This window comes from Perca flavescens, chromosome 20, assembly GCF_004354835.1.
Source record: "Perca flavescens isolate YP-PL-M2 chromosome 20, PFLA_1.0, whole genome shotgun sequence".
NCBI classification, from domain to species: Eukaryota; Metazoa; Chordata; class Actinopteri; order Perciformes; family Percidae; genus Perca; species Perca flavescens.
In genome coordinates, this window is record NC_041350.1 from 11,289,891 (window position 1) to 11,312,013 (window position 22,123).

A 22,123-nucleotide genomic window follows, 5' to 3' on the forward strand; every position below is an offset into this window, starting at 1 on the left:
ACAGCCGTTGTTTAGGTACCTTAAACGTGCACGAACGGTCTCAGAGTCATTGCTGCAACCAGGAGATGAAGGAGAGCTGAGATCCACAAAGCCTAGCACATCTTTGTCTCGGTCATCGCAGGATGGTAACGCGGCTAGCGGGGCTAGGGTGCTATAGCCTTTGCCTCTGCCTCGCGAGTGGATGATATAGCCCCTATGGATATAGCCCTGTGGATCGGTCTTCCGTGGATGAGCCCGCAACTCAACCAGTGCTAAAGTATCCGGTCACTTCTTCTGCTGAGTTTAATTGTGTAGGAGCGCCAGAGGATAACAGTAAGGTATGTGGCTAATCTGCCTACTGTATTATGTCGTTATATGAGATATATGGATTAAATTAATCAATAACCCGCTACAGAAGCTGCAGGCGCAGTTCTATTTCTATAACAGCTTGTTACTGTTGTCAAGTTGTTGTTCCCTCATGGTTTTCTCTCGTTATGGCCAATAATGCTTTAGGGCCATTAATGCGATTTATTTATTTTTGTTAAACATGTTTTTAACATGAATCATCACACTAAAGTAAGGAAATAACTTGAGTCTTGTTTTACATGACAGTTGACGTGTGTCAACGTGTTGTTGATCTGTATATTAAAACAGTTGAAAAGAATTGTGAAATATTCGGCCTCATGTTATACGAGCAGAACTAAACTATGTTTTGGGGAAATATTAGATTCCTGACCACTTTTACAGTCTATAGGCCTTAGGTTAGGAGAGATGCGCTATAGCACAGCCAGGTATGGTGCGTAATGGAGAGTCCAAAGCGCTCTTCTTTTGGGCAGAACCAAGGAGAGCGATCGCGGATAGGTCCGTCCTTTGCACCGAAACTTTTTACAATGCAACAACATATAAATAGCATCAAGCTATTACAATCTTTATTATGTAAGCACATATAATATATATAACAGTATATTAGCCAGTCATTTTTATTAGGTTAAACAGGGATTTGATAACGTTTTTAATTTAAGGCCCACCCACAATTGATCTGGCCCATCCAAAACTGGAATCCTGGCGCCGTGCCTGCTTGGGGTAGATGTTCTATAAGTGATGTGACAAAATTCAAACTGTAAATATACTATAGTTATGCCGAAAGTATAGCTAGCTAGCCGCGATAATTTTCCATTGTATTGAATGGGACACATAGCTAGCTAGCTGTTCCTCCTAACATGACCACTCACGTTCATAAAAATGCCTTAAATTCAAATCGGACGGTTAGCTTTTGTTAGCTTTGTAAGACCTTGGGGTAGCTGTGATATAAGTGTTGTGACGAAATTCAAACTGTAAATATATTATAGTTATGCCGGCAGCTGGCCGCGGAGCCCCGGTAGTGCAGTAATCCACAAAGGGTGACTTTGCCCTGGGTATGGAGCCCAGCAGGCTGCCGCTTTCTCGTCAGACTGTGTGGAGCTCCTAAAGTCCGACACGTCTTACCAAATTTGCAATTAGCCATCAATTTTTGTAAAACGGCCCATATTTGAGCTTTATATAGTTGATTTCTCGCATAAAAAAAGTCTCAGAAGTGAATTTGGTAACGAAACATTGCAGTGTCTGGAATATGAGATTCTGTTGCGTCTCTAATGTGTGTGTATGGGGATTTGCTCAACCAATCAGCACGCAGCTCATCTAAATATTCATGAGCATACCATATTTGGAAGAAAAACTCTTGTTACAAATAGGGCCAAAACACAGGGATGCATAAAAGGGCCAATAAAATATCAACCAGGCCATTTTCAGCCCAACCAATGTTACATACCCCATTAGGAGACCTTAAGGAACAGTGTGAAATACCCTATATAATCATTCTATCACCCCTTTAAAAAGGTCAAAAATCTGCAGCAAATTTGTGAAATCCCTCGACAGCCCTGTTATAATGGTTAACAAAAAAACAAAGTGAATGTGTTACAGTATTGTATAGAACAGGTGTGTCCTGGATAAAATATGAATGGACAGGCACATACACACTCTCACATTAATCTAGTAATCTATTTACACGCGTAGATTCCGAAGAAATACAAATTGCCACTCAGAACGAGTTTCCGCAGCAGCGAGGGTGACATAACAGCCTTACTGAACTCATTATGTTAAGGCCTCTCACATTAGCCACATCGTATGTCCCATCCTGTGAAAGATTATTCTCAAGCCTGGCTAACCTCTTTAACCTCTCTGACCAGCCACTCTTCCTCTCTCTTTTGAACTCACCAGTTCCTCCTCTATATTCCTCTGTATCTATTATTTCCCTCAGTCCTTCCCTTTAAGCTGGTTTTGTGGTGGGGATGGTCACGAGAGGTCAGTCTGGGGAGATTTTACACCTCGGTAGGAGAGATGGGAAAACAGTATGGTCATGTAGCTGACTACCTCTTGCCTGCCTTCAACAGCCTGAATATCACACCTGCCGTCTGAGAGTCACACACACACACACACACACACACACACACACACACACACACACACACACACACACACACACACACACACACACACACACACACACACACACACACACACACACACGAAAATCTTACATTTAATTCTCACATGCCAGCATACTGGCTAAAAATATTATATACACATTAAACGCCCCTCAAGCATATGAGCACCGACAGATTTGAAAATGACAAGGCATCTATGGTGTGGTATTGTGAAGTGCTTTCCTTGTCAAAACAGAACATGTGTCGGGATCCAATAGAGTGGAAAAGTGCAATCCCGTATTGATTTCAGTGCTGTTGCAGATCGATCAGAGCTGGTACAAGTAGGAAGAACAAGATAAGACACGTTTTTCCATTCTATTCATCATGGACTGATAAGAGTGCTGTGCTGACATCCGCGAGCTGCTGTTTGTCGGTTGGATCTCCTAAGTGTTGGGGAATGAGCTCATGAAGACACACACAAACACACACACACAAGGCTGCTTATATTCATAGGAAAGTAATTGCACAGAAAGATGCAGTTTGAAACAAGAAGAGATGAGCAAAGTAGCGTGAGTGGGGCTTGAGGAAGTGGAGAAAGCGGAGTGTTTGAAGTCAGTCGGATGGCGTGAAGAGCCGTTTGATATTCATCAGTGAGCGTAGGCGTGCAAGAAGAGTGGAGAGAATGAGGGCGGTGGAGGAGGCAACAGGGGAAAACAGGTGTGTTGTGGAGGAGGAGGAGAAACTAATACAGAAAAAGAGGCAAGAAAAGATATGACGAAGAAGGGAGGAAGAATGGAGCAATAGTGGGATGGAGAGACGGAAGGAAAGGGGCAAAGACATGGAATGGAAAGACAACATGGAGGACAGTGGTGCAGTGTGGTTTATTTCTCACCTGTCCCACTCATTGGATAGCCAGGAGAGGGGGAGAAGACCTGTGAGGCAAAGTCTTCGAAGCTCATGACCTCTCTGTGGTTCTGAACAATGGCCTCCAAGTAGAGAGCCCGCTCCTCATAGCTGGTTAGGTCTTGTTAAGGAACAAAACATAATGACATGATGGAGAAGAAAAGGGCAGCAAGGTATAGTTATCCTTTACCTGCCATTAAATCTAATACTCACAAAATAATCACATTTCAGACTGTCATCCATCAAAGCATCCATTTGTACATAACACCACTTGTAAGATAGAAATAAATCACAATGTTTCAGTGCTGCACTGCATATACATGTACTGTGAGGGTGAGAGGCAGGGCAGGGCAGCTCCACCATCAGCAACTCAGCCAGAAGCAAAGATGGAACAATCAGCCATGCCACACAGCCCCAAATGAGAAAGCAGTCTCCAAAATAATCATAAAAAAAGAAATAAAATAATACATCACTACTGGCGTGATGCTCCAAACCTCTTCTCTCCCCGCCTCTCGTCCCTCTCTTCTCTCTAATAGAACCCCTGCTGCAGACAGCACGTCTAGGACCACCCTCCCCGTTGTGCTGCCTGCCACTTCTCCGTGCCATCAGGGGGAAAATTGGAGCCATTTGAAATTCAGAGTGACAAGCAGTGACTGGAGCCTGGGCAGCCAGCATGCAGGATGGATGGCCGATTCGAAATGGGAAAGCTCAAATTAATAAATAAATAAGCCAGCAAAATGGCTGCCGGGTGAGCATGGAAAACATTCTGATGGCCATTATCATATCATTATCATAGATATATCGTGCTAAGTCTGTTGTGGAATGGAGGCAAGTGCTGGATAAAATATGGTGCAGGGAACTATTGGAGCAAAAAGGTCTATCTGATGGCATAATCATAGTAAGCACTTTTGAGATTTAACTGTGTGTGTGTGCGTGTTTGACAATGAATCTGATTATTCTCACGGCTGTCTGTTGTGGCCATGTTTCTTTGATAGCCGACACCTAACAAATTGCTCTACAAACATGCATTCTCACTCTCATACACACACACAAACAACTCTAGTCGCTCAGCACGGAGCCCCCCTCCCCCTCATCTCAATACGATTGCCAGGGTGGAGTGGCACTGGGCTATCGCTGACGCCAAAGCTGAACCAGGCTGAGCGGAGATAGGCTGGACTGGGCCGAGAGGCTCTGGTCTGGGTTGGGTAGATAGGATGAGACAGTGACTGGGCAGGGGGCCTGCTGTGGGCACATGCCGCCACAGCAGGGGCCAAGGCAGCCATGACCAATGGTTTTGAGAGAACCATGGCAAAGCGGGGGTGACGGGCACCTGAGCCGGGAGGTACCAGAGGGTACGATGGCCAAGCTGCTCACAGGGACAGAGACGGACAGAGGGCAGACTGAGACAAAGGATAAGGTAACAGAGGAAGATAGGGAGCAAGATGGGTTTGTATACTCATGTAAATGGTAGTGATGTTTGGTTCCAAACAACCTATGAACTAAATAATAAGTCTTGTAAGTCTAATTTACAGTCCATGTCTTTTAAACGGCAAAAAACATGAACAGCATTTTTTAACCATGGAAGGTAAAAATTAGAGACAAATACTAGTAAAGGTAGGTTAAAGAAATTACAGAAAAACTGACCTGCTCTATGTAAAAACATTGTTAAGTCTACTCTGTTCATTTTTGGGGCATTTTCTTGAAAAATTAGATTCTCAGATAAACATACAAGATTTGGATGGTTGTCGGAACAGAATGCCAAAAAAAGGCTCATATTTCCTACCTAATGTAGGAAAAAAAGAATGGAAGACAGGGCCAGAATTTTCATTTAAGAGATGCAGAGCAGCATGACTTTACGCATGTAAAAGCACTTCCCACTTAAGCTCTATATCTTTCCAGTCATAGTCAGACATGCAACGTCACCGTTTTCTGTCACTTGCTGGAAACAGTACTGGACAAAGAGTGTGCATCCCAGTCTCTGCTGCCATGGTAACTTGGGTCACAGCTCTGTGTGGTGGGTCATATCCAGGCTTTTATGGATGACAGACAGAGAGAAAGGATGTTTGTAAAAGAACAAAATGTGCCCAGATAGGTGATAAGTGGAAGACAAAATATAGTAGAAGGACAGACTTAATGAAAAGGAATGAGGGAAGTTAGAAGGAAGCTGACAAATGAAAGACAAGGGAGGTAGAAGAGAGAGAAAGAGAACCTTGGCACAGCGTGGGTCAACAGAGCCATATGGCTGTCCATTATCAGAGATGCAGATGACTGGAGGCCTGTTATTGAGATTCCTAAAGCAAATATTGACTCCAGCTGGAGCAGACGCTCTCTCTGACTCTGACACACACCTCTCCTCCACTACTTCCTTCCGCTGCCCTCTATCCAAGTTAGACAAATGAATTATAGTGGGTGAGAAAAAAAAAAAAAAAAAACTTCAAAAGAACATATTGAAGGGAGATAGTGTAAAATTATCAACAGACAAGAGAATATATATGACAGGCTGTCAGGGAGAGAGAGACTAATAAAAGGTATTTTGGAGATGAGTGAAAGCAAGAGCCATAATCAGCTCACTTAAGTAAATGTACAATGCTATCTGTGGGTAAAAAAATTGCTGCACAGAAATCAGACCTGATGCACAGTGAGGGGTAATCTTGCCTTCTCTCCCTCGCACTCCCTCACCTTTCCGATTGTCTCTAATTACTAAGCCATGGGCACAGCTTGTTCTCCTGCATATGCACAGATGAAGCTGCCTCCATGCAGTAACTTAATCAATGGACACGTCCGAACAGTGACGCAAAGACTATGTCCATGTCATGGACACCAAACCCGCTAACACGGACCTACTTTTGGGGAAAAATAAGCTGCGGCTACTGCTGATGATGAGAGCCTGGCTAAGCTTCATGTTTCTCTGAAAAGATGTATTACAAAATACAAAATGCTATACTTTATGAAGATGTTATGTATGTTATGAAAGCCTTTCTGGTTGACAATATTACTGTATCGCACAAACATCCACTTTATTCAGTACTGTAAAAAATTCTAATCAAGCTAGAGGATGAAATATATAAAGAGGAAAATGCAGACAGGTCTACATTTCCACAGATGGACTGCAACTCAAGTCACCCGTGACATAACTGTCATTTACAGCTGAATTGGGCGGGCAAGCAAGACAAGCCGATGTGAGGAAGGAGAGTGTTTTGCGCCACTTTGGGAATTTCCAAGGAACTCCTACGTTCCAAGCTGCTGCATTCTTATTAGGGAGAAGAGCAGGAAACCAATGTACGGTAATGCCTTTGGAGCGTGGCAACCATTGGGATAGTAACGACAAAAACGTTACTGGACAGATGTCTAGAGACGTGGAGGTTGTGGTTAGGGCGTTATGAGGGTGGGGAGGGAGTATTATAAATATAGTATAAAAGGAGTCTATTACCTATAACATTTCCACATTTGGGATAATATGTTTTAGTGGAGAATGGTCCTTTACCACCCTATCCCCTGCTTGCCCTCTCTTTCATGGTGACAAAGGCAGTGACATATGGTTGGCTGGTGGTGTCTAAGTGTACACAAAATGCATAGTACACAAACTTACAGGACAATTATACACAACCACGCAAAGCAGCTTACATGCAAAAAAAATAAATGGTGGTATGTGGTTTAACAAACACCACCAGAGACAGAATACAACAACATTAAACCTGGGAAAGCATTTTGTGCATGTGTATATGAGTCAGCCTGTGTGCACATGCATATGTATCTGTGGGTGTGTGCACATATGTATACATATGCATGCGTGCTGTCCAGATGGCAGGATGGTTCTTCTGGGGGGAATAGTGGGGGTCAAGTATCTTTGTGGATCAAAGCCAAGGTCAGGGCAGCTGTAGTGGCCCATGTTCAAGGTGAATGGAGGCCTCAGATGGCTCTTCATTAGCAGGCTGCTCCATCCCTGCTGGACCCCATCGGCCAACCGCCACTAACCTTCATCATCCTCTCTCTCCTTTTTTCTCTCTACGTCCACAGGGACCTGTCCTGAAAATGCCTGTCCACTGGGATCCATTTTGTGCTGTGTGTAACCCCACCCAGTGCATGCGGACACGTACACATGCTCACATATAGGCGTTTGTGCATAAGTAGGCACAACACACATTCATACCCTCTACCCACACACTGTTCCCCAAAAGAGCCTATGTTGACCTCTGAACTGGTGTCTCTCTCTCTCTCTCTCTCACAGACAGACAGACAGACAGACAGACAGACAGACAGACAGACAGAGAGAGAGAGAAGGATCCTGATCATCCACCACTCCGTCTTTGTGTTCCTCAGTCCCTCTGCTGACAAAAGGCCTCACGCCACCACTGGCCTCGGAAACACACTCAACATATTTTGAAAACACACAGCCAGCAGGGACATTCGCGGCTTCAGAAAGGACGCCTTAACCAAAAGGTACTCTGAATGTGCTTGTGGTAGCAGGGTATGAGATACAAAACAGAACAGCAAAACTCAATTCATATGGCAATAATGTTTTAAAGAAATACCTAATTTACTTATGTTTGCTAAAGGACTACATCATGATTCCTTCATTGTGAAATGCAATATGTTTCAAACCATCAAGATTCTTTCTAGAGCTGTGGCCAATCTCAGTAAATGCCATAAGAAGCTTGGTCAGGAGAAGACGAACCCAATGACTTCAATGATTCTGAGAGCATGATGGGACAACAAAATGATTTGGTCTGAATGCCAAGTGAACATCGGTGCTATTGTGTACTATCAGTGCTATAAAGATAAGGAATACCATCCCCACAGTGAATCGCATTGGTTGCAGCATCATGCTGTAGGCACGGCTGTCAGCAGCAGGGACTGGGAGACTGGTCAAGACTAGTGTGGGAGCAGGCCAAGTGTCCCTGAGTAGCGATGCCAAAATCCCAGTGTTGTGCTTTATTTGTACAAAACAATAAAAGATTGTGTGAAAAGATTTTTTGTTATAGTCTTAACTCTCATTTTGCAGTAATTGCACACATGAAGAGAATGAATGAGATAGACAGAGACTCTTTCACACACACAGTTAATCTGTTGATAAGACAGGGTAGGGGGTGAAGGTCCAGATTAGGCAAAGGAGCATTAGAAGGGGTCTTAAAACGCCACATACTGACATTTCACTACTTAAGCTCCATTTCTATCCACTTCTAAGTCGGGTGCATGCCCCCTCCCCTTTTGTCAAAGATACCCTTATCATGTTGAGTAACTAAGACTGAAAGCTCTTTGCTTCATGAGGAAGTTTTCATAGTCAAGTCAATTTTATTTATACAGCCCCATATTCCAAATCACAAATTTGACTTAAGGAGATTTACAATCTGTACAGCATACAACAATTTAAGGTTATGCAATTAAGCTCACTTTAATCTTGATTTCGATTTTGGCTCCTAACAATCCCACAAACAATGTAATTAAGAAAAAAAGATTATTTTGCATCAAATTTTAAACTAGTATAAAAAGTATTTAGGCAAATTTCACAGTTCAAAGCGTTTTCACTGTTGATCTGTTTAACTGTTCCACTATTTTTTAAATTCAATAAACGCAACATCCTTCCAAAAGTCAATAAGTAATCGTGTTAAATAATCGTCATTTCAATATTGACCAAAATAATTGTGATTATGATTTTTTTCCATAATCGAGCAGCCCTACGACACCCTAAAAAGCTCAACAGGGAAGAAAAATGTAAGAAAGAGACAAAATTATAGAAAGATTGTAAACATATATGAAGAATATGGATGTGGGAAAGAGAGAGAGAGGTCCCAGGATGGCCGATGGTCCAGCACAGAGAAGCATGAGTAAAAAGAGAGGACAGGGAGGATAAACTAGGTAAGATCCATCCATCCATCTTCGTCCGCTTATCCGGTGTCGGGTCGCGGGGGGAGCAGCTCCAGCAGGGGACCCCAAACTTCCCTTTCCCGAGCAACATTAACCAGCTCCGACTGGGGGATCCCGAGGCGTTCCCAGGCCAGGTTGGAGATATAATCCCTCCACCTAGTCCTGGGTCTTCCCCGAGGCCTCCTCCCAGCTGGACGTGCCTGGAACACCTCCCTAGGGAGGCGCCCAGGGGGCATCCTTACCAGATGCCCGAACCACCTCAACTGGCTCCTTTCGACGCAAAGGAGCAGCGGCTCTACTCTGAGCTCCTCACGGATGACTGAGCTTCTCACCCTATCTCTAAGAGAGACGCCAGCCACCCTCCTGAGGAAACCCATTTCAGCCGCTTGTACCCTGGATCTCGTTCTTTCGGTCATGACCCAGCCTTCATGACCATAGGTGAGGGTAGGAACAAAAACTGACCCGGTAGATCGAGAGCTTTGCCTTCTGGCTAAGCTCTCTTTTCGTCAACGGTGCGATAGATTGAATGCAATACCGCACCCGCTGCACCGATTCTCCGACCAATCTCCCGCTCCATTGTCCCCTCACTCGCGAACACAACCCCAAGGTACTTGAACTCCTTCACTTGGGGTAAGGACTCATTCCCTACCTGGAGAAGGCATTCCATCGGTTTCCTGCTGAGAACCATGGCCTCAGATTTAGAGGTGCTGATCCTCATCCCAACCGCTTCACACTCGGTTGCGAACCGATCCAGTGAGTGCTGAAGGTCGCAGGCCGATGATGCCATCAGGACCACATCATCTGCAAAGAGCAGCGATGAGATCCCCAGCCCACCCAACTGCAACCCCTCCCCACCCTGACTACGCCTCGATATCCTGTCCATAAATACTACAAACAGGATTGGTGACAAAGCGCAGCCCTGGCGGAGGCCAACCCTCACCTGAAACGAGTCCGACTTACTACCGAGAACCCGGACACAGCTCTCGCTTTGGTTGTACAGAGATTGGATGGCCCTGAGAAGAGACCCCCTCACCCCATACTCCCAAGCAGCACCTCCCACAGTATCTCCCGGGGACCCCGGTCATACGCCTTCTCCAAATCCAAAAACACATGTAGACCCGGTTGGGCATACTCCCAGGCTCCCTCCAGGATCCTTGCGAGCGAGTGAAGAGCTGGTCCGTTGTTCCACGACCAGGACGGAATCCGCATTGTTCCTCCTCAACCCGAGGTTCGACTATTGGCGAACCCTCCTTTCCAGCACCTTGGAGTAGACTTTACCAGGGAGGCTGAGAAGTGTGATACCCCTATAATTGGCACACACCCTCTGGTCCCCCTTTTTAAAAAGGGGAACCACCACCCCAGTCTGCCACTCCTTTGGCACCGTCCCAGACTTCCACGCAATGTTGAAAAGGCGTGTCAACCAGGACAGCCCCTCCACACCCAGAGCCTTGAGCATTTCTGGACGGATCTCATCAATCCCGGGGCTTTGCCACTGTGTAGTTGTTTGACTACATCAGTGACTTCCGCCTGGGAAATCGACGACAATCCCCCATTATCCTCCAGCTCTGCCTCTAACATAGAGGGCGTATTAGTCGGATTCAGGAGTTCCTCAAAGTGCTCCTTCCACCGCCCTATTACCTCCTCAGTTGAGGTCAACAGTGTCCCATCCTTACTGTACACAGCTTGGATGGTTCCCCGCTTCCCCCTCCTGAGGTGGCGAACAGTTTTCCAGAAGCACTTTGGTGCCGACCGAAAGTCCTTCTCCATGTCTTCTCCAAACTTCTCCCACACCCGCTGCTTTGCCTCTTTCACGGCAGAGGCTGCAGCCCTTCGGGCCCTTCGGTACCCTGCAACTGCCTCCGGAGTCCTCCGGGATAACATATCCCGGAAAGACTCCTTCTTCAGTCGGACGGCTTCCCTGACCACCGGTGTCCACCACGGTGTTCGTGGGTTACCGCCCCTTGAGGCACCTAAGACCCTAAGACCACAGCTCCTCGCCGCAGCTTCAGCAATGGAAACTTTGAACATTGTCCACTCGGGTTCAATGCCCCCAGCCTCCACAGGGATGCACGAAAAGCTCTAAAAAAAACTAGGTAAGATGTTCTTGATTAAATTTGGCTTGAGTGTCAAAGAGAAATCTAGGATAGTATATATTGTTACTGATTAAACAAGAGAAAAATGCTGCTTAAGCAGTGGATAGAGCATGTTTGTAATGCAATACACACTTGTGCCATGAGAGGTAGAACACTTTTCGTGTTCCAATCGCCTGCACTTCTGCTTAAGAGCAAGTCTTTCTATAATAAACCAGTGTTCACCTCTTTGACCACCTTATTTTGATAGGAAGAGGTGCAACTGAATCCAACATATAAAGACTATTAAGGGCTGTGTTTAAGTCACTGGTACAATTTTCAACAGGGCCTGTCACTGCAGTGAAAGGAGCCAAGACCACAGGCAATCGCTTACCAAGTGCAATTAAAGTTGACCAATGTGTCCATCAACTTTCACTGCACTTGAAATAAAGAGATGGAAGAAATACGGGTTCAGATCAATTGTAATTTGAAGATATTACTATAAACATGGCAAGTGAGAGAACTGCAGAACAGTTCAGAAGTCCTTTTCTGAGAATTATATCTTATCTCTGTTTGAAACATTGTCTGTGAGGTAATGTTAACGAACGCATAGTCAAACTTAACGGATGTTTATTGCTGGGATAAAGCCTGACCTGTTCCTCCCCTCTCGCTACCTCCGCTATCGAGGCCTAGCGCCTTAGATTGTGATTGGTTTGAAGAAAGACAGACAAGCCAGAGCACTGTGGTGATAGATCTGGCAATGCAAGACTAACTAAAGTATAACACAGACTTTCATTAAGCTAAAATAAAAAAACACCCTTTGCCATGCAAGGGGAGCAAACACTCCTACGCTCCTCGGGACTCCACGGCAGCAGCCAAGGTTAATCCTGTTTGTAGAAGCGCTGGTGGGAAAAGGGCCTCTTGTAGTGAAGAGGGACAGTTTTGAGATGAGGTGGAGGGTGCCTCTAGGTGCTTGACCCCCTCCTCTCTTAGCCCCACATCTGCCCATTAACCTGGGCCAATCAGCTTGACCTTGGTGAGGAGAGGAGCTCAGGAGTAGCTCACAGCGCCATTGACTCCCAGCAGTCACATAATTGGCCTGTTAAGAGGAAGGGATGGGGAGGGGGGGCTTGGTTGTGCTGGGGTGCCAGTACGAGCAGAGTAAAAAAGCAGATGTGGTCATTATTTGTTAGTTTTGTTGACAGGCATAGTGCCTCATGTCCTCATGCACACTCATAGCAGTATTGCTTGATATCACACACACATACTGTCCATCAAAATGAATACAATAAGGGTTTAAGTCTCCTGCTTAGGTCTTGAACTAAAAAAAAAAAAAAAAAAAAAAAGATTTGAAAAATGATTGGTGACAAAGACAGGCTAGACACACCTTTAAACAACGGGCATACGGGATCTTGTTGCCAGTCATTTACACTGGCTACCAAGGAAGGTAATGAAAGCAGAGTGGTGTCAGAAGAAGCTGTTTAAATCAACAGGGCATCACAGTGCCATCTCCAGGAGGAGAAATGGACTGGACTGCATATGGATGAACTCTTACTCTTTATAGAAAACCAGATATGAGGCAGAAAAATGGCAGAGGCTGGAGATGTTTCACCGGGAAAAGGATTGGTGGAGACACTAAAACAAGGGATAGAACTATGGAGAAAGAAGGTGGAGATGGAGAGGAGGGTGGGGTAACATGAAAAAGAAGAAGGCAAGAAAGAGGGATAAAGCAGAGCAGGTGTTGATTGGAGAGAGGCCAGGCGGAGGGTGCCAGTGGTACCTGTTGTCAAAGAGATGGCTGAGGTGTGAAGCTCGTCTCAGCAGAGGCCCTCAGAGGTGTGAGGTGATTATGGGAAAACGGGAAAGAAGACAGAGACATTTAGCCAGAGAGAAAGAAAGATCAGGACAGAGTGAGTGAATGTGGCAATAAAGCTGGCTGCTGGAATAATGGCAGAGTGGGAAGGAACAACAGATTGAGAGGGGTAGTGAAAACGTGTATGACAGAAACTAGCCAGTAGGGTGATTGTATAGTGTGTGTGTGTGTGGGTTTGTGTGTGTGTGTCCCAATCCCATTTTATATGGCAGCTACTCAAACCTTGGTTAAACGGGATATAAACCCCAGTCTCCTGGGTGAAAGTCATGTGTTTGTTTTACTCATTCACCACCCAAACCTTCAACTTTCTGGATTTTAAGTTATCAGAAAGACTGCATTAGCCCTAGCCAAGCAGAGCTAAACACTGCTAAGCTAGTGCTACATCCATGGATACATCCACACCTCCTAATGAGTCCCCATTCCCCCGCAAAATAACATTGCTGTTCAGGAATGCCAATACAGAAATTGCTGACCTTAGGGAAGATGTTTGTCGGATGTCTGAGGAATTAAAGACTAAAGACGCCCTGCTAACCGCCTGCTTGGATGTGGCCCATGATCAGTCCCGGCGGATTTCAACTCCCTATGCGGCTCTCCAGGATACGGCGCCCTGGGATCGGTCCACCTGCCCACGTCAGTCCTCCTAATCAACGCCAAGCCACCGTTCGTCCTGGACAGAGGAGGTGCCTTGTCGGAGCTGGGTGTGAACTCGTCTGACAGTCCTGGCTCACGATCGACATAATCTCCGTTGCCTTGACTGTTCAAATGATCGAATAGGATCAGCGCGGGCTGTGGATACAATCCCTATCAAATTTGCATTGTTGAATGTGCGATCACTTTCGAACAAAACATTCATTTTAAATTACTTCTTTCTATCACGTGATCTAGACTTTTTATTTGTCACGGAAACTTGGCTGCATGTTTGTGATCTAAGCCCTTTACTGATTTCTCCCCTGGTGATTGCGACTTTTTTAGTTCTCCCATATCCACTGGCAGGGGTGGGGGTTTAGCAACAAAATCGCTATAAATGCCATCAATTGCCAGTTGATAAGTACACTAGTTTTGAGGTGCAAGCATTTAAGGTTGATTTGTCCTGCCCACTGATTTGTGCACTGGTGTATAGACCCCCAAAGTACAATAAGTGAATCAGTGAATTTTCTGAGTTTCTATCCTTGATTGTGCCCAACTCGGATAACATTTTAATCCTTGGTGATTTTAATATCCATGTCTGTTGTCCATCAAAGTCTTTAGTTAGCCAGTTTCTACAACTTGTGGACTCATTCAGTCTGACTCAGTCTGTAACTGGTCCCACACACAAACCTGGTCATACACTGGATCTTGTTTTATCATTAAGTTTTCATGTTTTAAATATTAAGCTGGATGTTGCTAGTCTATCTGACCATAAACCTGTGACTTTTGCATTTATGCATCACTTTCTAATCCATTACCTAAACTTTGCTTGCCAGATCGCTACATCTGAGCACTAAACCTGTCCCGTTAGGAAGTTTTCTGATGTTTTCATAGATAGAGATAACCTCCACCTCTCTGTCTAAAGATGAGCTAGTTACTCGGTTTAATACCACTGTCACAGATGTTCTTGATATTGTTGCCCCTTTTAAACTGAAGCGACCCAAAGTCAAAGCCCAATCTTGGCTTAACAGTGAGACTCTTGCCCTTAGACAAAAGTGTAGAAAAGCAGAGAGGAAATGTAAAAAAGATAAACTGCAAGTGTCCTATGAGATACTGAGAGATCACAAGGTATCCTACCAACCCCCTGTCAAAGTATCTAAAGCAAAGCATTTTTCTGATATCATAGCTAAAAATGCACATAGCCCTACAATTTTGTTTAGTGCAATAAATAATGCACTAAATCATGCTATTGCACTCCCTGATGCTATGTTTGAAATCACAGAACAATTTTTGAGCTTTTTTATGAACAAGGTTGACATTATCAGATCTTGTATTTCACCTACTGATCATGACCCTTGTAAATCAATGCCCTGCTTCCCTGAATTGTTTTGTGCCTGTGGCCCTTTCAGCATTGATGGATATTCTATCACACATGAAACCTACCTATTAATCTTCAGATATTGTCCCCTTTCGTCTTTTGAAAGAGGTATTTGATACTATTGGTCCCAGCCTCTTGTCTGTAATAAATAGCTCTCTTATGAATGGCACAGTCCCATCTAGCTTTAAACATGCTGTGGTTCAGCCTCTAATTAAAAAACCCAACCTTGACCCTACTGATTGTAACAGCTTTAGGCCTATTTCTAAATTATCGTTTATATGTCAAAGATTTTGGAGAAGGTTGTTCTTGCTCAGCTCTCTTTATTTTTAAGTGAAAATAATGTCTTGGACAATTTTCAGTTTGGTTTCAGAGTACACCATAGCACAGAAACTGCACTTCTTAAAGTGCTAAACGATTGTTGCTGTTCGGTGACGGAGGAAATTGTGCTATCTTACTCTTGCTGGACCTTAGTGCTGCATTTGACACGGTTGATCATGCCATCTTGTTGGATCACCTTCAGCATAAGGCAGGCTATTGCTCTACAGTGGTTCAATTCTTATTTAAAAAATATAACCTTTTCTGTTGGAAATATCTCCTCTTCGGCAGTGATTACATGCAGTGTACCTCAAGGTTCAATTTTAGGGCCAATTTTATTCTCTTTGTACATGCTCCCATTGGGCTCCATTCATATCTTATCACTGTTTTGCTGATGACACACAGCTGTACCTGGCTCTAAAAACAGGTGATAGCAACTCTTTAAAGTCCCCTTTTCACTGCCTGCAAGACATTAAGTGCTGGATGGCTAACAACTTTCTCCAATTTAATGAGAGTAAGACGGAAGTCATGTTGTTTGGCCCCCCAAATTCAGTTGATGAACTTTAAAAAAATTTGGGGACTTTAGCCTCAAGTGTGAGCCCTTTTGCCAGAAATCTAGGTTTCATTTTTGACCCAGCATAAAAATTTGACAAACAAATTAGTTTTGTTGTCAAATGTAGCTTTTTTCATCTCAGGACTATTGCTAAAGTAAAATCCTAGTCGTAAGGACTTGGAGACGGTTATTCATGCTCTTATTTCGTCTCGTATTGACTACTGCAATTCCTTGTATTCTGGGATTTGCCAATTATCTTTATCACGCCTGCAGCTTGTCCAGAATGCGGCTGCTAGATAGTTGACTGGTACCAGAAGGAGGGATCACATCTCCCCGATATTAGCTTCTCTTCACTGGTTACCGGTCAAATATAGAATCGATTTTAAGGTAATGTTACTTGTTTTTAAGGCATTACATTTACATTTTACCCCTTTATATATTGCTGATCTCCTTACCCTACATCACTCCTCCAGGAACCTTGGATCGTCTAATCAGTTCCTTTTAGCTATTCCACAGTCTTGGACGAAAACAAAGGGTGGTCGTGCCTTCTCCGTTGTGGCCCTGAGACTCTGGAACAAACTTCCCATTCATATTAGGGCCTCCTCTACTGCCGAGATCTTTAAGTCTCGTCTTAAAACACATTTTTATTCTTTGGCGTATGATTTAGTTTAGGGACATTTGTATAGAAGTGTGTTGTTTGTATGATGCTCATTGTGTCTTCCTTTGTTTTTATAACATAATATAACTTTGTACAGCACTTTGTTCATCCTAGGTTGGTTTTAAATGTGCTCTATTAATAAATTGACTTGACTTGGTGTCTCATTAAACAGCTTTTTGCTGTAGACACAGCAGCAGGACAAAAAATGTCTGAATGTGTCACAGATGCATTATGATGAGTGGAGGTGTTATTGTGTCCATTTTCTGGGTGCGCGTAGACATACACAAGATCAGATCCTCTAGAGGAATAGCTGGTTTCAGAGAGTTTTAACAAGTAGCCTAATTAGGAGCAGATCCAGGAAACTGGAGCTCTTAAGCCCCAAAGGAGTTGGGTCAAACAATAAGCCCAGGTTAATGACACCTCCTGAGAGGTAAGTTTCCCACAGCAAGATCTTTCTAAGCTCCAACCTCCACACCTCTCTACCGTCCATCTGGCATTCTGACAGCGGGGTGGGAAGTTATGGCTGTGACATCACTCCTAACCTGTGACATCATCACTGCCCATCAGTGATTTCACACAGGTTTGCCACAGCTGCAGACAAAATCTGATGTCTGCTAGCTGGCATGACCAGGTTATTTATGTGCTGACTGGAGGAAGTAGTCACCCATTTTCTCAAGTCTCTAGCAGCCCACTATTCCTCTGGGGGACACTAAAAATCGATTTCTGCTCCACAACAAATCATAACACCAGCACCTAAACCAAAGTCAATGTTGACCCCTACACTATGTTAGGACAGATTGTTGGGTGGGTCACATAATATTAATGATAAAGCAACAAGTCACCCTCACACCACAGAAAAACAGGACAGACGCAAGATACCTGGTGACATCATAATTTGTTGTAGCGTGGTTTGTTCAACACAACATGACTGCCATCAAAGCCTACCGGGCTTGTGTATTCAGATGAGCTGAGCCTGTAACCAATCTCCTTTTCAAAGGACTCTGGTCTCCATTGATGAGTCCTAACGCAGCAGCCTCAGATGTGAAACACAATGGATCGACATGATTAATCAAACACAGGCCCATTATAGCCAGACAGTCACACAGGCCTCCAATGTGCATTAACAGAAAGTCATAATAAGATGAGCAAAGGCTCATAGGGATGAAGATTAACAGATACAGTTCTGTGACTGGCTGGGTGAGAGTTCTCTCTGAAGGTTTCCTTTGTCAGTGACGATGGCCAGAGTGACATGAATGCCTTCTGGAAACATTATTAGGTCAGGACAAAGGTGTGCATCTTATGAGTTATTTGAGTTGAAGATGCATGTTTTTTTCTTCAGTTCCTGATATTTGAATTGTTCAGAATCGAGACAGGGGACAACATCATCTATCTGATCTCAATTTGAACTTTTAATAAAAAGTCAAGGATGAAACAGGGTAGGGCACAGTGAACTGAGACTTTGATTGAAATCCATCAGATTACTTATGGGGCATTTCACCTCTTCTTTCTTCAACTTTCATGATGAAATTTATAGTGTGATAATCATCATCAGGCTACAGACTCAAACTCTGCCCACTTGTACCCACTGCAAAGCATGGCAGCAATCAAAGTAAGCTGATGTTCTATAATCTATTTGACACAGCTAGAAAACCAGCCTGACACTTAAATTGCACAAGGAGTGTGCCAACTCGGGTCCTGCCAAATGACTCTGATTTTAACCCTATAACACACTGTTCAGAAAAGCACTGATGAAATATTAAAAACAAAATCAACAGGCTTTTGCAATTTTAATGATGCTTGTGGCATGTGCAGCAGAATGACTATGATGCCTCAACACCAAGCATCTCTGTCTGCTTCCCCACGAAGATGTGCTGAAAATGAAGTTACTTCTTCCTCCATTGCCCCCTCTATGAAAGGTTCATCGGGCCAATTAGGCTGCTTGGCCTTATGCAAAATGCCAGGCATTTAGCGGGAATGATAATGATTAGCGCTGGATTACATTTGATCACAGCTGTGGTGAATGCACATAGCAGAGAGGGTTACTGGGGGCAAGAGTAATTTCATTTGTCTTCCATTTGTTGGAAATATTTCAATCAACTCTATTGTGATTACAATGAGATATGAACTCCTATCTAAAATATCATATGAAGACACCGGTCAGGACAGGCTCTTCATATCATTTTTGTCAAAATGATGTTGATAATGATGGATGAATATTTTGTTGTTGAGGAGCCAAGGATATATGATACAAATATTGTTGCAGCGAGGCAGTTCTGTTTTGTGTCAGTATATGCAGCTTGAAAAGCTGAACAATCTGAAAGCAACTTTGTAGGGGTGTACGTCTAAAATTAATGTGCTGTTTGGGTAAGAAGCTGGGTGACAGCCAAGAAAAGTGACCCAGCCTTCTACCTGCTATAATTGTAATGGATGAGGAGGATGGCAAAGGGAGATGTATACACACATACACATGCACACAGAGAGAAACCCACACACAAAACCTTGGGCAAAAAGAAAATGGACTTCTGTGTTGGCAACAGCTTTTTCCTAATCCTCGCCCCTGGGCTATATTGTGCAGTCAAGCAGGCTATTACATGGCAACAATTAGGGGGGCTGGAGCCCAACACCTGGTCGTCTCCTATTCTGGCCCTTCAGTGGCAGCTGACTGTACAGTCTCACAGCCAGGTGGCCCTCCTTCAATGACATTAGCTAGTCACTCCAGGGTTAATCAGGAGTCTGCCATCATCCAGTGGGCACGCATAGAGCCCCATTCAGACTGGAAGCTTTATAGGGGGAAAGGGATGATGGAGACAACGTTGTTATAAAAACTTGTTCAACTAAAGATCTTGGAAAGCCCAGATAATCAAAATGAACTTGGGGGAGGGGTTAGGGCCTCTTGGATTTGTGGCCTAAGTTCAGTGCACTGCCTTGCTTGGCTCAAGCGGAGCTCGCGGCACGTCAACTGTGCATCCTGCAGATTATAATGGACCTTTTCATGGTTGGACAAAAACAGATGGAGGAGCGGGAAGTGCTATACATCCATGCAGACGGGTGATGATGTGGGGGGAGGGAAACTGGATTTTGTCAAAGTCGGCAGATACAAAAACAAGTGGGTGTAGCAAGAGCGGCCCAAGCTATATCTGCCTGCACAAAGCCCCATTCCGAAGCCCCCTGGCTTGGAGATCTGAGGGTAAATAACACTCATTAGAATAACAAAAGCTATAGATTTGTACCCAAATCAGCTAGAGTCTCATCAATAGTAATTAGAGGCTATACATAACTAATGAAGATGTGTACACTACATTAAACAAAGGTACTGAGAGATGTTGTGTATCTAAACAGAGTGTGTTGGATAAGTGGATGTCTGCAGCACAAAGCTTGTCTTACATTTCATTACCATTATAATCATGTGTGGTATTATTCCTAATTCTAATGTTATAATGTATGACAAAGATGCATTTAGTTGTTAAGATAAGGCAATCTCAAGATTAGCAAGTGTTGTGCTTGCATCTGCAACCTACAATACCTTCTCTTTGTTTAACATAAAACTCAACTATTATCACAGCCTGTTGCAGTGGAGAGACACAGGAAGATCTGGGCAATATTTCTCAATGCTTCTCTATCAGCCACATCCACTACTTGACAACAAAACGCAGACTATCAGTATTAACACATCAAAGGCTGCTTTCTGTAAGAAGAGGCAGACAATGCACAGCGATGCATACTTAAGTATTTTGTTTTTGTTATTGCTTTGTTTGCCGTGCCTTGTCTGTCAATGCATAAAATTCCATTTAGTGCAAAAATGCAAATGCTGTGAGGCACAAGGACATCCTCTAAAAGAGAACAATGGCCACAGGCCAGCAGAGGAGCAGATACTGCCTTTGAACCATTTAAAGAGGCATTAATGTGCAACTTATAAATAATCAACTAATTCCTTCTTAAAACAGCCAATTAAGTCTGTGACAATAAAAGCAACACAGCCTTATGTAAAAAGAAAAGTGCAATCCAAGTCTCTGAACCTAAAAAAAGAATGTAAAAAATGTAATGGCCATTTAGGGACAAAGAAACCCAATAATGTCACAAGCTGTTCTCACAGGAGTCCCTAAAATCCCAGGTCCACATCAGAGACCAAGAGATTCCAGCGGAGAACGGTGAGTGACATTTCACTGACATTTCCCAGCAGCATTCAATGCAGGGCTGTCTCGAGACAGCTTCAGAAATATCTATGGATATGCTTGCATGTGACACACGCGTTAAGGGATGCAGGTTCTTTCAGGGGACGCCTCAGCTCTGGGGCCGGTGATGAGGAGCCTGGACCCTGGGAGATTGAATGGTAATCACTGGAGCACAGATAATGGATGATTGAAGGCTCTTTCTACGCCGCTGTTGGATTTCAATATCAGAGAGGCCCTAGAATTGGGATTCTTATCAGGGGCGGTGTGTCAAACAAAGGAGAGCTGAGCGTGAAATATGGGGTCCAACTCAGGCACACGACCATGGCGATTAGCACAAGGATAAAAAAGGCCGCACAAACAAAAGAGGGCAGCTTTAGCTGGACAAAGGGCTGTCCACTGCCTTATAACAAGAGACACGGAAGGAAGAAGGGACATAAAGGATGGGAGAGAGTACTTTGTGGTAAAAGGAGGACAGGACAAGAGTTGTGCTGAGGTGGCTGAAAGATAAATAGTGACAGACCCAACTGTAAAAGAGTGTTCCAGATTCCCTGCTTCTCAACAGGAATAATGGACCAGCGGGGATGAAATGCAATATACCCCGCCTCAAAGCCATTCATACACATTCAAACAAACACACATTATCATTCACGTTCACACTCATACACACAAACACACACAGTGGCACGAGGCTTCACATCTCTGCCAAGCTCATCACAAAAAACAAAACACAAAAACAACAAAATGATTCCCATTTATCCCCGGATTCCAAGTGCTACAGCTTGCCAAAAAAGCTCATTAACCCTCCCTTCAAGAACCCTGAGACAAAAGAGGGGAAAACAAAACATAACTAATCAATGAGAAGGCACCCATTGAGGAGGGGGGGACAAGAACACGCATCCATTTGGATAACCTGAGAGGGCTAACAGCTTTTGCTTTAGTTTTGCGCTGGCTGGCAACGGGGCGGAGAAAGAAAATTCATTAATTAAACAGGGCTAGGGGGAACAGATGGAATGGCTAACTGGATGCTTATCACTTAAAGCAGACAGACAGGTTTTTACACCAGTGCTAGAAGCAGCACCACCACACAGCATTCACAATGAACATCTTTTATTCTTAACGGCAATGCAGTCTGTACTAGTCCAGTGGTGACACTAGGGTCAGGGTAGGCTGGCTGATGGACAGAGACCACTGACCCATTAGCAGGAAAGTCATTATAGCAATTTCAATTGTTGATATTTTGCGAGGACATTTGTATTTTTTTTGGACGGG

General features: G+C 44.0%; 1 protein-coding gene across 3 annotated transcripts in view; it reads right to left on the reverse strand.

Moving 5' to 3' along the window:
• The window catches only part of ralgapa2 (Ral GTPase activating protein catalytic subunit alpha 2), a 110,469-nt gene that overhangs the window by 9,119 nt on the left and 79,227 nt on the right, over window positions 1–22,123 (reverse strand). For 2 of the 3 annotated variants that reach the window (XM_028565089.1, XM_028565090.1), the window contains exon 39: window positions 3,334–3,455. In XM_028565089.1, the coding sequence (XP_028420890.1) occupies window positions 3,334–3,455 (122 nt within the window). Of the gene's footprint in view, window positions 1–2,232; window positions 2,430–3,333; window positions 3,456–22,123 lie in introns of all 3 variants that reach the window. The other variant, XR_003691049.1, reaches the window with a different exon arrangement.